The sequence below is a fragment of the Coregonus lavaretus genome (genome assembly GCF_964263955.1).
Source record: "Coregonus lavaretus genome assembly, chromosome: 16".
Lineage (NCBI taxonomy): Eukaryota > Metazoa > Chordata > Actinopteri > Salmoniformes > Salmonidae > Coregonus > Coregonus lavaretus.
This window is the reverse complement of record NC_140003.1, coordinates 28,473,168-28,486,201: the sequence shown is the minus strand read 5'-3', so window position 1 is coordinate 28,486,201 and position 13,034 is coordinate 28,473,168. Positions and strand designations below refer to the sequence as shown.

Below are 13,034 nucleotides of genomic sequence, written 5' to 3'. Positions count from 1 at the left end.
AGTGTGAAGGAAGTTAGAGGTAGTTTCGAGAGAGGGTCTGCTAAATTACTAAAATGTAAATGTAAATGTCTAATGTTAATTAAGTCTATGGGTATCTACTAGCATGGTAGCAGATACCCATAGACTTCCAGTCATTGCCTAAAGCTGGTTAGCATAGAGCCCCACAGTGGAGGTGTCATAATATCCATAAAACCTAGCAGTCAAACAGGGAAATGGTTCCAATCGTTTTTCTGCCATGAATGTTTCCCATAGAGGATTTTAGAAACACCTAAAATAAGGGCTGTGTTTCGTGTAGGCTTACCCTGAGGTGACGTTTCGATAACCATGCAAATCTCTCTCGGACAAGGTGACTTTTATCAATATTTTCGAGTCTATTTACTCTCAGATTCTAAAATGCTAATTAGCATCAAAGTAGATATCTTGCAAAACTAGAAATCCCTGCAAGCTACTGCACATCATCTCTAGCTGACACCTTTGCTAACAGGTATTGTGCCAATTTAAAACTTGCACAAGACAGTTCACAGAATTGTCAATTTAAAGAAATGTTGCCAATTTATTAATTATTACATTTAGCTAAAATTAGATAGTTAATCCAGAGATTTTTTACTTTTGCCTCGATTCTTACCTTAACTACCTCTAACTTCCTTTGTGCTGGACATGGAGACATAAAAATGGTATCCATGAGTTCATCTGACTCAGGGAAAGTAGATAACGGACCTCTGCCAAAATCCCCAAACCCCCCTACAGGGTTGAGTCAACCCGCGCATCACTAATCCTCATATCTGAGATCATCATACATGGCACTTGTTACATCGCAATATAATATTCCGTCCGTTCTTTTCGGTTCTTACTGCTATCCGTAGCTAAACTTGCGGAAAAGGACAAGGGGGAAATGGCTACAAAGATAAACGACAACGATTTAGCAGTGGAGTTAAGCCCTAATTCTAAAGAAGAGGTAAGACGTTTTTACTCATATATACATCCACGAAAGACAAAAGTCCATACATGAATACGAAAGTATTAGTTAAGAGTTCTTCTAAGTTGTGTTTTAGCAAGGCTAGCAAAGTTAGCTGTCGCGCTTCACACAAGCAAGAAGTGGCACACATGGAGGAGAGCGCATTTGTAGCTACTTAGCTAACACTAGCCATGTAGCAAGGGGTTAGTTGTCGTTTCGCCTCGACGTAACTAGCTAGTTACTGGGTAGTTAGTTAGATTGCTAGATAGTTCGTTGGTCAATAAAGTTTTCATGTGCAAATGTCGGGTCAAATAAAATCGCTAACAGCAGCTAACTAGTGTCATATCAGTGTTAGCTAGCTGGTCACGTTTGCTAGCTAGCTACGCCACATAAAACATGATAACAGAAACATGGATGGGAACGCTTGCAGAACAATGGTGTGCATTTCAGTCCAAACCTCTTGCGAAACGTGGTCAGTGTTGATTGTCAGTGTGTGTTGCTCGCTACTAGGTTTTTGTTATCTAGCTAGGTTTGTGTACACGTTGATTGACAGAAAAACATGGCAGTGTCTAGCTATCTGTAGACTGGTGTGTCCCCATGTAAAAATGTTAATAGTTAGATTCCCAGCAGCTTGCCAGTTTGTCATGGAATGTTAGAGGCAAAGCAAAGTCTAATTTCATGAAGCATTTCATTTCTGCAGTGGAAAGCATCTAGCAGCAAAGAGTAGCCGTGGGTTATTGCTATTAGAGTTGCCCTTTTCTTTCCTACCCAGCTCCCTATCCATCTCCATCAGGGACTGGTTCAGCACAGTGAGACTCGCCTCAGCAACACACATGGAAAAATGAGCTCAGACAGGCATAGGGCTGCCAGCCCTGCTGATACAGCACATTGCATTTTGATTGACGCTGAGCTAGAGGCAGCATGTTTGTCAAGTGGCAACCTTTATGAAACGTTTGAAGGAAAAATGACCACTTCCATTGAGAGATGTCTTATATGGTTGTGGTTGCAGACATGTGCGTTGCTGGTGCATATAGGGTACTTGTTGTTTATGTGCCTCAGTCTAATCAACAAACACTCATGACCTCATATCTATCTAACAACTGCAGGCATAATTTAGCTTCCTTCAGGTTTGTTATAACCTGTGTGTGTGTTTATATAACCTCAACACTACAGCCTCTGATTTCAGTTTCCTTCCAGCAGTGGCAGCCAGAGCACATTGGCCCAGTGGCCTACAACATGATATCAGTAATGATATTAATTTGCCTGCTGTTGTGTATTTAATGTCTCTGCTGAAGGAGGGGTTTGTTGTTCTGTGAACACTGAGCAGCTTGCATTACCATATGTTTCCAGGCCCTTTGCTTTCATAAAACATAACATCAAGCTTCAGTTCAAATATCCGTACTTCCATGTAGTCTAAACCAGCTGTGTCCTCTGTACGTCCTCCAGCATTCCAGGTCTAGTGGCATGGGTCAGCCCCGGAGGAGCAGGGGAAGCAGCAGGAGCAGGAGCCTGTCAGAGGAAGGAGAGAGGGGAAACGATGAGAGGAGCGACAGTGAGTGGAAATTACTTTTTCCTCAGATAAACACAGGTTTTGTTACCTGAAGATAAATTGTAATAGGCCGAGATAAACATTTAAAAAGCTACCTTTGCTTTAAAATGTATGATGAAATCTTATCTTAGCACTTAAAAATTAAACCCTTGACTGGTGGTATAAAACAAACTAGGCTATCAACAATCAGATTCTGTTTAGAAGAACCCATACATTTTTTTGCCAGCCTTGTTGGACCTTGGATCCTTCCCAATACCCTCCATCACCGCTATCTCCCATCTGTTGTTTATCTGATCAAACACTCCAGGTCTCTGTGGTTTCTCATCCTCATCACTGACTAGACAGTTATAGCCTAGTTTTAGCCTCTCTTATTGTCCAGATAATGCTTTCAATCATCCCTTCTGCTAAGCTGTTGCAAATCCTTCCTCTGCTCTGAGAGAGAGGAGAGTGAGGGGGAGAGCAACACAAGCCGCCCTCAACCCAAGGGCATTTGAAAATTGTCAGAGCACAGAATGTGCTGTCTGCTGCTGATAGTCCCTTAACTAGATCCTCTGTAACACCCAGGGGTTTATCTTCCAAATGGTACCCTGTTCACTATTCAGTGCACTAATTCTGACCAGGGCTCATGGGCCTCTGTGCAAAAGTAGTGCACCAAATAGGGAATAGGGTTAGAGCTGTTGCATTTCCCCCACAGCAGTCCAGTAGGGCATTATGCTATTGGTGTTCTTGCACAAGGGGAAATAGGAACGTTCTTACTCTCTTTTGGTTGCAAATGTGTCAGAAAATAGCTTTTATTCCTCAGTGTCAACATTGAGTATTAGAATTGGTATTACACAAATCACACAGTGCCAATTCTCAACAATGCATTGCAGAGCATTCTCTGGATGTGTGTGTAACAGAGCAGAGTGCTGTGGTAGCATCTAGAAGGGGATATTGCTGTCAGAGACCTTTTGGCACACTTTTAACACTGATGGCAGTTGCCTGCAAGACACCCTGCACTGCTTTGGGATTCCAGCTATGAATTTAGTAGACCGCTCCCATGCTCCCTCAAGCAATTTTGTAATTGTCTCACTGTAGGCATAGACATCACTTGGAAGTAATTCTCGCAATATTCAACTTCAATGTTTCATTGTTTCTTGAAAAGGATTGCTATAATAACTGCATGATGTGCTAAGTTAACATTGCCAGAGTCTACTCAGAAATCTGCCAATAGGCATGAAGACGTAAGCTGAGGACTGGGCAGGAGATGAGTCACTGGTCCAACTAGGGATCGATCTCAGCAGGGCACTTCATCAATTATTTAATACAGCCTTCCTGTTCTTAAGCCTTCAGCACAGTCAGTTCTCTCATATAGAGCATTAACTGAATGTCAGTTGATGTTTTGAAGTTTGCTCTCGCTCCTTTTCATTCTTGTTTGCTTGTCGATTGCTTGTGGTCTGAATGTAGATGGTCTACATATTGTAAAAGACTCAAGACACATTTCCATATCCCACTTTCATTAACACATTCATTATTTTCAACAATAGGCAAGCATAATATAATACCCTTAGCAAAAATGTTTAGTTCATTTACAATCTGTAGAAACTTTGAGAATTGAAGAGTTCAGAACATTTGTGAAACAGCACAGTTGAAAGAAAAATATGTCAGATATAAAACAAAACTGGATGGTGTTCAGAGAGAGATTTGAGGGGAGCTGAATGGTGGGTCTACAAATAACAAGATAACTAATGTAAAATATACTGTGTCCGTAAAATGTATATAGGTTCAGATCTTTTTTGAAACAGCACAGTTGAAAATATATAGCAAATAGAAATCAAAGCTGGATGGTCTTCAGAGATAGATGGGAGGGGCTGAGGGGAGCTGAAGGATGGGACTAAAAACAAACAATAGATAACTAATGTAAAATATACTGTGTCCATAAAATGTATAGTATGTGTAAGCTGGAAGTAGAAGCCTAGGTCTCGTTGTCCATTAGTTTACTACAATTAGGGGAGGGGTGGTAGGGTTAGGGGAAGATTATGAAGGAAAATATGTTTAAAATAATATATTTATAAATATATATATATATATATATATATATATATATATATATATATATATATATATATATATATATACATACACACACAGTGGGGGAAAAAAAGTATTTAGTCAGCCACCAATTGTGCAAGTTCTCCCACTTAAAAAGATGAGGCCTGTCATTTTCATCATAGGTACACGTCAACTATGACAGACAAATTGAGAAAAAAATATCCAGAAAATCAAATTGTAGGATTTTTAATGAATTTATTTGCAAATTATGGTGGAAAATAAGTATTTGGTCACCTACAAACAAGCAAGATTTCTGGCTCTCACAGACCTGTAACTTCTTCTTTAAGAGGCTCCTCTGTCCTCCACTCGTTACCTGTATTAATGGCACCTGTTTGAACTTGTTATCAGTATAAAAGACACATGTCCACAACCTCAAACAGTCACACTCCAAACTCCACTATGGCCAAGACCAAAGAGCTGTCAAAGGACACCAGAAACAAAATTGTAGACCTGCACCAGGCTGGGAAGACTGAATCTGCAATAGGTAAGCAGCTTGGTTTGAAGAAATCAACTGTGGGAGCAATTATTAGGAAATGGAAGACATACAAGACCACTGATAATCTCCCTCGATCTGGGGCTCCACGCAAGATCTCACCCCGTGGGGTCAAAATGATCACAAGAACGGTGAGCAAAAATCCCAGAACCACACAGGGGGACCTAGTGAATGACCTGCAGAGAGCTGGGACCAAAGTCTACCATCAGTAACACACTACGCCGCCAGGGACTCAAATCCTGCAGTGCAAGACGTGTCCCCCTGCTTAAGCCAATATGTCCAGGCCCGTCTGAAGTTTGCTAGAGTGCATTTGGATGATCCAGAAGAGGATTGGGAGAATGTCATATGGTCAGATGAAACCAAAATAGAACTTTTTGGTAAAAACTCAACTCGTCGTGTTTGGAGGACAAAGAATGCGGAGTTGCATCCAAAGAACACCATACCTACTGTGAAGCATGGGGGTGGAAACATCATGCTTTGGGGCTGTTTTTCTGCAAAGGGACCAGGACGACTGATCCGTGTAAAGGAAAGAATGAATGGGGCCATGTATCGTGAGATTTTGAGTGAAAACCTCCTTCCATCAGCAACGGCATTGAAGATGAAACGTGGCTGGGTCTTTCAGCATGACAATGATCCCAAACACACCGCCCGGGCAACGAAGGAGTGGCTTCGTAAGAAGCATTTCAAGGTCCTGGAGTGGCCTAGCCAGTCTCCAGATCTCAACCCCATAGAAAATCTTTGGAGGGAGTTGAAAGTCTGTGTTGCCCAGTGACAGCCCCAAAACATCACTGCTCTAGAGGAGATCTGCATGGAGGAATGGGCCAAAATACCAGCAACAGTGTGTGAAAACCTGTGAAGACTTACAGAAAACGTTTGACCTGTGTCATTGCCAACAAAGGGTATATAACAAAGTATTGAGAAACTTTTGTTATTGACCAAATACTTATTTTCCACCATAATTTGGAAATAAATTCATTAAAAATCCTACAATGTGATTTTCTGGAATTCTTTTTCTCATTTTGTCTGTCATAGTTGACGCGTACCTATGATGAAAATTACAGGCCTCTCATCTTTTTAAGTGGGAGAACTTGCACAATTGGTGGCTGACTAAATACTTTTTCCCCCCACTGTGTGTGTGTGTGTATATATATATATATATATACATACAATGGGGAGAACAAGTATTTGATACACTGCCGATTTTGCAGGTTTTCCTACTTACAAAGCATGTAGAGGTCTGTAATCTTTATCATAGGTACACTTCAACTGTGAGAGACGGAATCTAAAACAAAAATCCAGAAAAACACATTGTATGATTTTTAAGTAATTAATTTGCATTTTATTGCATGACATAAGTATTTGATCACCTACCAACCAGTAAGAATTCCTGCTCTCAAAGACCTGTTAGTTTTTCTTTAAGAAGCCCTCCTGTTCTCCACTCATTACCTGTATTAACTGCACCTGTTTGAACTTGTTACCTGTGTAAAAGACACCTGTCCACACACTCAATCAAACAGACTCCAACCTCTCCACAATGGCCAAGACCAGAGAGCTGTGTAAGGACATCAGGGAAAAAATTGTAGACCTGCACAAGGCTGGGATGGGCTGCAGGACAATAGGTCCTCTGTAGCTCAGCTGGTAGAGCCCCGGGTTCGATCCCCGGGACCACCCATACACAAAAATGTATGCACGCACGACTGTAAGTCGCTTTGGATAAAAGCGTCTGCTAAATGGCATATTATTATTATTATTATAATAGGAAAGCAGCTTGGTGAGAAGGCAACAACTGTTGGCGCAATTATTAGAAAATGGAAGAAGTTCAAGATGACGGTCAATCACCCTCGGTCTGGGGCTCCATGCAAGATCTCACCTCCTGGGGCATCAATGATCATGAGGAAGGTGAGGAATCAGCCCAGAACTACATGGCAGGACCTGGTCAATGACCTGAAGAGAGCTGGGACCACAGTCTCAAAGAACCAATTAGTAACACACTATGCTGTCATGGATTAAAATCCTGCAGCGCACGCAAGGTCCCCCTGCTCAAGCCAGCGCATGTCCAGGCCCGTCTGAAGTTTGCCAATGACCATCTGGATGATCCAAAGGAGGAATGGGAGAAGGTCATGTGGTCTGATGAGACAAAAATATAGCTTTTTGGTCTAAACTCCACATCGCCGTGTTTGGAGGAAGAAGAAGGATGAGTACAACCCCAAGAACACCATCCCAACTGTGAAGCATGGAGGTGGAAACATCATTCTTTGGGGATGCTTTTCTGCAAAGGGGACAGGACGACTGCACCGTATTGAGGGGAGGATGGATGGGGCCATGTATCGCAAGATCTTGGCCAACAACCTCCTTCCCTCAGTAAGATCATTGAAGATGGGTCGTGGCTGGGTCTTCCAGCATGACAACGACCCGAAACACACAGCCAGGGCAACTAAGGAGTGGCTCCGTAAGAAGCATCTCAAGGTCCTGGAGTGGCCTAGCCAGTCTCCAGACCTGAACCCAATAGAAAATCTTTGGAGGGAGCTGAAAGTCTGTATTGCCCAGCGACAGCCCCGAAACCTGAAGGATCTGGAGAAGGTGGGCCAAAATCCCTGCTGCAGTGTGTGCAAACCTGGTCAAGACCTACAGGAAACGTATGATCTCTGTAATTGCAAACAAAAGTTTCTGTACCAAATATTAAGTTCTGCTTTTCTGATGTATCAAATACTTATGTCATGCAATAAAATGCTAATTAATTACTTAAAAATCATACAATGTGATTTTCTGGATTTTTGTTTTAGATTCCGTCTCTCACAGTTGAAGTGTACCTATGATAAAAGTTACAGACCTCTACATGCTTTGTAAGTAGGAAAACCTGAAAAATCGGCAGTGTATCAAATACTTGTTCTCCCCACTGTATATATGGAAGCCACAATCTATTTGCAATATTAAAGCTGATCGGGGCCTCCCGAGTGGCGCAGTGGTCTAAGGCAGTGCTAGCTGTGTCACTATAGATCCTTGGTTCGATTCCAGGCTCTGTCGCAGCCGGATGCGACCGGGAGACCCATGGGGTGGCGCACAATTGGCTCAGCGCCGTCCAGGGTAGGGAAGGGTTTGGCCGGTAGGGATGTTCGTGTCCCATCGCGCACTAGCAACTCCTGTGGCGGGCCAGGCACAGTGCACGCTGACTCGGTCGCCAGGTGTACAGTGTTTCCTCCGGCACATTGGTGCGGCTGGCTTCCGGGTTAAGCGGGCACTGTGTCAAGAAGCAGTGCGGCTCGGTTGGGTTGTGTTTCGGAGGACGCACGTTTCTCGACCTTCGCCTCTCCTGTATCCGTACGGGAGTTGCAGCGATGGGGCAAGACGGTAACTACCAATTGGATACCACGAAATTGGGGAGAAAAAGGGGGTAAAATACCAACAGCAACGTTTTTTTATTAAAGCTGATCCAGCCCCTTAAAAAACTATAGGCAATCGTAATGAAGCTAAGACATACAGTGCATTCGGAAAGTATTCAGACCCCTTCCCCTTTTCCACATTTTGTTACGTTACAGCCTTATTCTAAAATGGATTAAATAAAAAAAATGCATCAGTCTACACACTATACCTCATAATGACAAAGCGAAAGCAGGTTTTCTGATTTTTTTGTGTGCAGATTGATAAAAAAATAAACTGATACCTTATTTACAGAAGTATTCAGACCCTTTGCTATGAGACTCGAAATTGAGCTCAGCTGCATCCTGTTTCCGTTGATCATCCTTGAGATGCTTCTACAACTTGATTAGAGTCCACCTGTGGTAAATTCAATTGATTGGACATGATTTGGAAAGGCACATACCTGTGTATATAAGGTCCCACAGTTGACAATGCATGTCAGAGCAAAAACCAAGCCATGAGGTTGAAGGAATTGTCTGTAGAGCTCCGAGACAGGATTGTGTCGAGGCACAGATCTGGGAAAGGGTCCAAAAAAGGTCTGCAGCATTGAAGGTCCCCAAGGACACAGTGGCCTCCATCATTCTTAAATGGAAGAAGTTCGGAACCACCAAGTCTCTTCCTAGATCTGGCCGCCCAGACAAACTGAGCAATCGGGAGAGAAGGACCTTGGTCAGGGAGGTGACCAAGAACCCGATGGTCACTCTGACAGAGCTCCGGAGTTTGTTGTGGAGATGGGAGAACCTTCCAGAAGGACAACCATCTCTGCAGCACTCCACCAATCAGGCCTTTATGGTAGGGTGTCCAGACGGAAGCCATTCCTCAGTAAAAGGCACATGACAGCTCGCTTGGAGTTTGCCAAAATGCACCTAAAGGACTCTCAGAACATTACAAACAAGATTCTCTGGTCTGATGAAACCAAGATTGAACTCTTTGGCCTAAATGCCAAGCGTCACGTCTGGAGGAAACATGGCACCATCCCTACGGTGAAACATGGTGGTGGCAACATCATGCTGTGGGGATGTTTGTCAGCGGCAGGGACTGGGAGACTAGTCAGGATCGAGGGAAAGATGAACGGAGCAAAGTTCAGGGCTATCCTTGACGAAAACCTGCTCCAGACTGGGGTGAAGGTTCACCTTCCAACAGGACAATGACCCTAGACAATGCAAGAGTGACTTCAGGAGAAGTCTCTGAATGTCCTTGAGCGGCCCAGCCAGAGCCCGGCCAGAACCCGATCTAACATCTCTGGAGACCTGAAAATAGCTGTGCAGCGACGCTCCCCATCCAACCTGACCGAGCTTGAGAGGAAATGCAGAGAAGAATGGGAGAAACTCCCCAAATACAGGTGTGCCAAGCTCGTAGCGTCATACCCAAGAAGACTCGTGGCTGTAATCGCTGCCAAAGGTGCTTCAACAAAGTACTGAGTAAAGGGTCTGAATACTTATGTAAATGTGATAGTTCTGTTTTTTTTTTTTTTTCATGCATGTTCAAAAAACCTCTTTTTGATTTGTCATTAGGGGGGAATTGTGTGTAGATTGATGAGGGGGGAAACAATATAATCAATTTTAGAATAAGGCTATGACGTCACAAAATTTGGAAAAAGTCAAGGGTCTGATTATGTCCGAATGCACTGTATGACTTTGTCTCCAAGGAAAACCAATGTCATTTCGGACTCATAGACCTACATTCCACATAGTCCTACAATGTCATGTAGAACTGCATAGTAAAAGCCACTTATTAACCTAACTGTCTTTTTTTCTGCAGTGGAAGCACCAGAGGGGGCAGATGGCCCTGCAGCCAGTCCTGGACCTGAGGGTCCCAGAGCAGCCAGCCCCAGCTCAGAGGTCCCCATAGTTCTAGGCAGTCCTGGAGTGGCCAGTCCAGGAGTAGCCAGCTCCAGAGCCACCAGGGATAGTAGGGCCCCATCCAGTGCCAGTGTCAGCCAGGAGGAAGAAGAGTCCAGTGGGTCTAACGATGAGAGCAGTGATGAGGGAGTGGGCTGCAGGATGAAGAGCAGTGTGGCACAGATCATGGTGAGTGACTGACACAGCCACATTCGGGGCCCGTTTGCCGGACACAGTTTGGAAAGTAATCCTGGTCCCCAAAAATACTTTCAGTTAGGGTTGGGCGATATAGCCAAAATATAAAAATATCCACACTGCCACATAGGACTGCACGATATGGGTAAACAATCTAGGCCTTATTTTTTGCCAAATGTTGCAATTGTGATTTGACTTGCGATTTAGAACAAAACACTTAAGTGAACTGTTGGAATCATGGCAATAAAATGATTATTCTAATTCCATAGTTAGAATATAATAGTGGGCACTTTTGAATACAGTGTTTGACATGACAACGAATGAAAATGCCAGGTAGGTGTTATTGTGACAGGGTAGGAACCAAAGTGTTGATAAGTGTGTCCTAGGGGACCATAAAATATTTGGCTACATTGAATGTTTTCTCTTAGCTACTTCATGTAGCTAACATATTCTTGCTTCGCATATTCCTCTTTGATTTAGAAGATACTGTTGCACAAACAACATGCTGATTTAGGTCTACACCATCACTGGTATTACCAGCCTCTATAGCTAATTACGTTTGCTCTAACTAATAGTGTAATTATAGAACACTAGTGGATTTATATTAAGCAGCAAATTGAAAACAGCATTGGTGTCATCAACATTGTTGCATGCGCTGCATTGACCATGCAGACTGAACGCAAGTGTCTCGTGGTTGAGGAACAACAAATGTGCTCCTTGAGTGACAGAGGGCGTGGCTAGGTCTGTGTAGAAAGCGTCATTGAGAGAGAGAGCGGAGAGAGATGACTGAAGTAGAGAAGTAATCTATAAAAATTGACATAACACACGGGGTCGGCGTATCACATTTAACAAAACAAACATTCAAATACTGTTATAGAAGGTAAAGTAAAAACCCAAACCGGTCCGTGAATCAATACCGGTGTATCGTAAAATACGGTATACTGCCTAGCCCAACTTTCAGTGGAGATTCTTTATTGACCATGCTTTTTAGTCGAGGACTAGGCTTCATCTGTGTCCGACTGTCCGAGAAACAAGCCCTCAAAGCTGACATTCGTGTACATACTGTTAACGTTATGCGATTACAAAAGTTTCCACTGGTGTAATGTGTTTGTAGACACTGAACGGATGGGGCATCTTTACATTTTGTGTTCCAGCGTGGTCCAGATGACCAGAGTGCGAACAGAGGCAGGAGCCACACCCCAGATGACAGGTGAGTGACTAACTATGTTAACCTGCAGATAAGAGCTGTAGGTCATCCCTTACTCCAGGCCTTCCCTCCTGATTCCAGGAATCCTCCAACTGGTATTTATGAACAACCTGTGAACGTTGGGAAAGTCTCTGTAATTTTCCAACCCTACATCTGTTTCTTATTGTTTTAGGGATGATGATCGCCGCAGGTCCCGCTCTAGGTCCCGTTCCAGAAGTCAGGAGAGGGACCGGCGCTACGGTAGAGGAGGTTATGGCAGGTACGGAAACAGAACACGGCACAGTCTGCCTGGTTCCACTTGAGGTTTCTTCCTTCTGGGGAAGTATTTCCTTGCAACTTCTGCTTGTTCTTTGGGGCCTAGGTTACTGTAAAGCACTTTGTGACAAATGTAAAAAGGGCTTTCTAAATATGATGATTGATCTGTATCATGTTTACAACTAATTTAGAGTAGACCACATTCAGACAAGACCTAGCTCCATTCTTAAAAAGATCACTGCAGTATTGATATATTGACCTGCCCTTGCCTCAACCACAGATTAAGGGACGATGATCGTGACAGAGACAGATACTACGAGCGCCGGTCGAGTCGTGACAGAGAAGCTGAATTCAGGAGGAGAGGCCGGTCGCCCTCCCCAGCCCAGAAAGACCCTGCTGCAGAGGAACCACCAGTGAAGAAGAAGAAGGAGGAACTGGACCCTATCCTGACCAGGACTGGTGGAGCCTACATTCCCCCAGCCAAACTGCGCATGATGCAGGCCCAGATCACTGACAAGAGCAGGTGAGTTAAGCTGTCTGAAAACATAGAAATATAATTATTAGAATGGACATTCCTATTTAGATTGCTGTGGTCTGAGGGGCTTTGTCCATTCTATAGATTCTATATCTGCCAGTCCACCCTGTCATCACAGAACAAATACTCATGGATGGTGGAGTCAAACTCAAGACTACAATCAAAGAATGAAACATTACCATATTTCGAATATAAAAGGATGACATTTGACCAGGCTCAAATGCTATAATATAAGTTCTTCCAAGATGCTGTCTAGTAAGTCGATGGCAACACAATAGATAATCATTTTTGGTCTGGCGGGAGCGAGGTGTTGAAGCTAGAGGCTCTAAAATGAACCGCTGACTCTCAGAGAGGTGTGGATATCTATGTCTGTGTCCCAAATGGCACCCTAATCCCTACATTGTACTAAATAGGGAATCGGATGCTATTTCGGACACAGACTATCTGTAGCTCAAGGTGTTTTCACATAGTCACCTTCCTGTCATTTCCTGGAAAA

The 13,034-nt window shown here is 43.4% G+C and overlaps 1 protein-coding gene across 1 annotated transcript in view; it reads left to right on the top strand.

Annotated features, from left to right (window-relative positions):
* Positions 1 to 868: 868 nt before the first annotated feature.
* Positions 869 to 13,034, top strand: part of LOC311144000 (pre-mRNA-splicing factor CWC22 homolog) — a 45,192-nt gene continuing 33,026 nt past the window's right edge. Inside the window, exons 1-6 of the mRNA XM_084179912.1 lie at positions 869 to 955; positions 2,402 to 2,507; positions 10,267 to 10,535; positions 11,696 to 11,751; positions 11,921 to 12,007; positions 12,284 to 12,526. Of these exons, the coding sequence (XP_084036038.1) occupies positions 893 to 955; positions 2,402 to 2,507; positions 10,267 to 10,535; positions 11,696 to 11,751; positions 11,921 to 12,007; positions 12,284 to 12,526 (824 nt within the window). The 5' untranslated portion in view covers positions 869 to 892. The remainder of the gene's footprint in view (positions 956 to 2,401; positions 2,508 to 10,266; positions 10,536 to 11,695; positions 11,752 to 11,920; positions 12,008 to 12,283; positions 12,527 to 13,034) is intronic.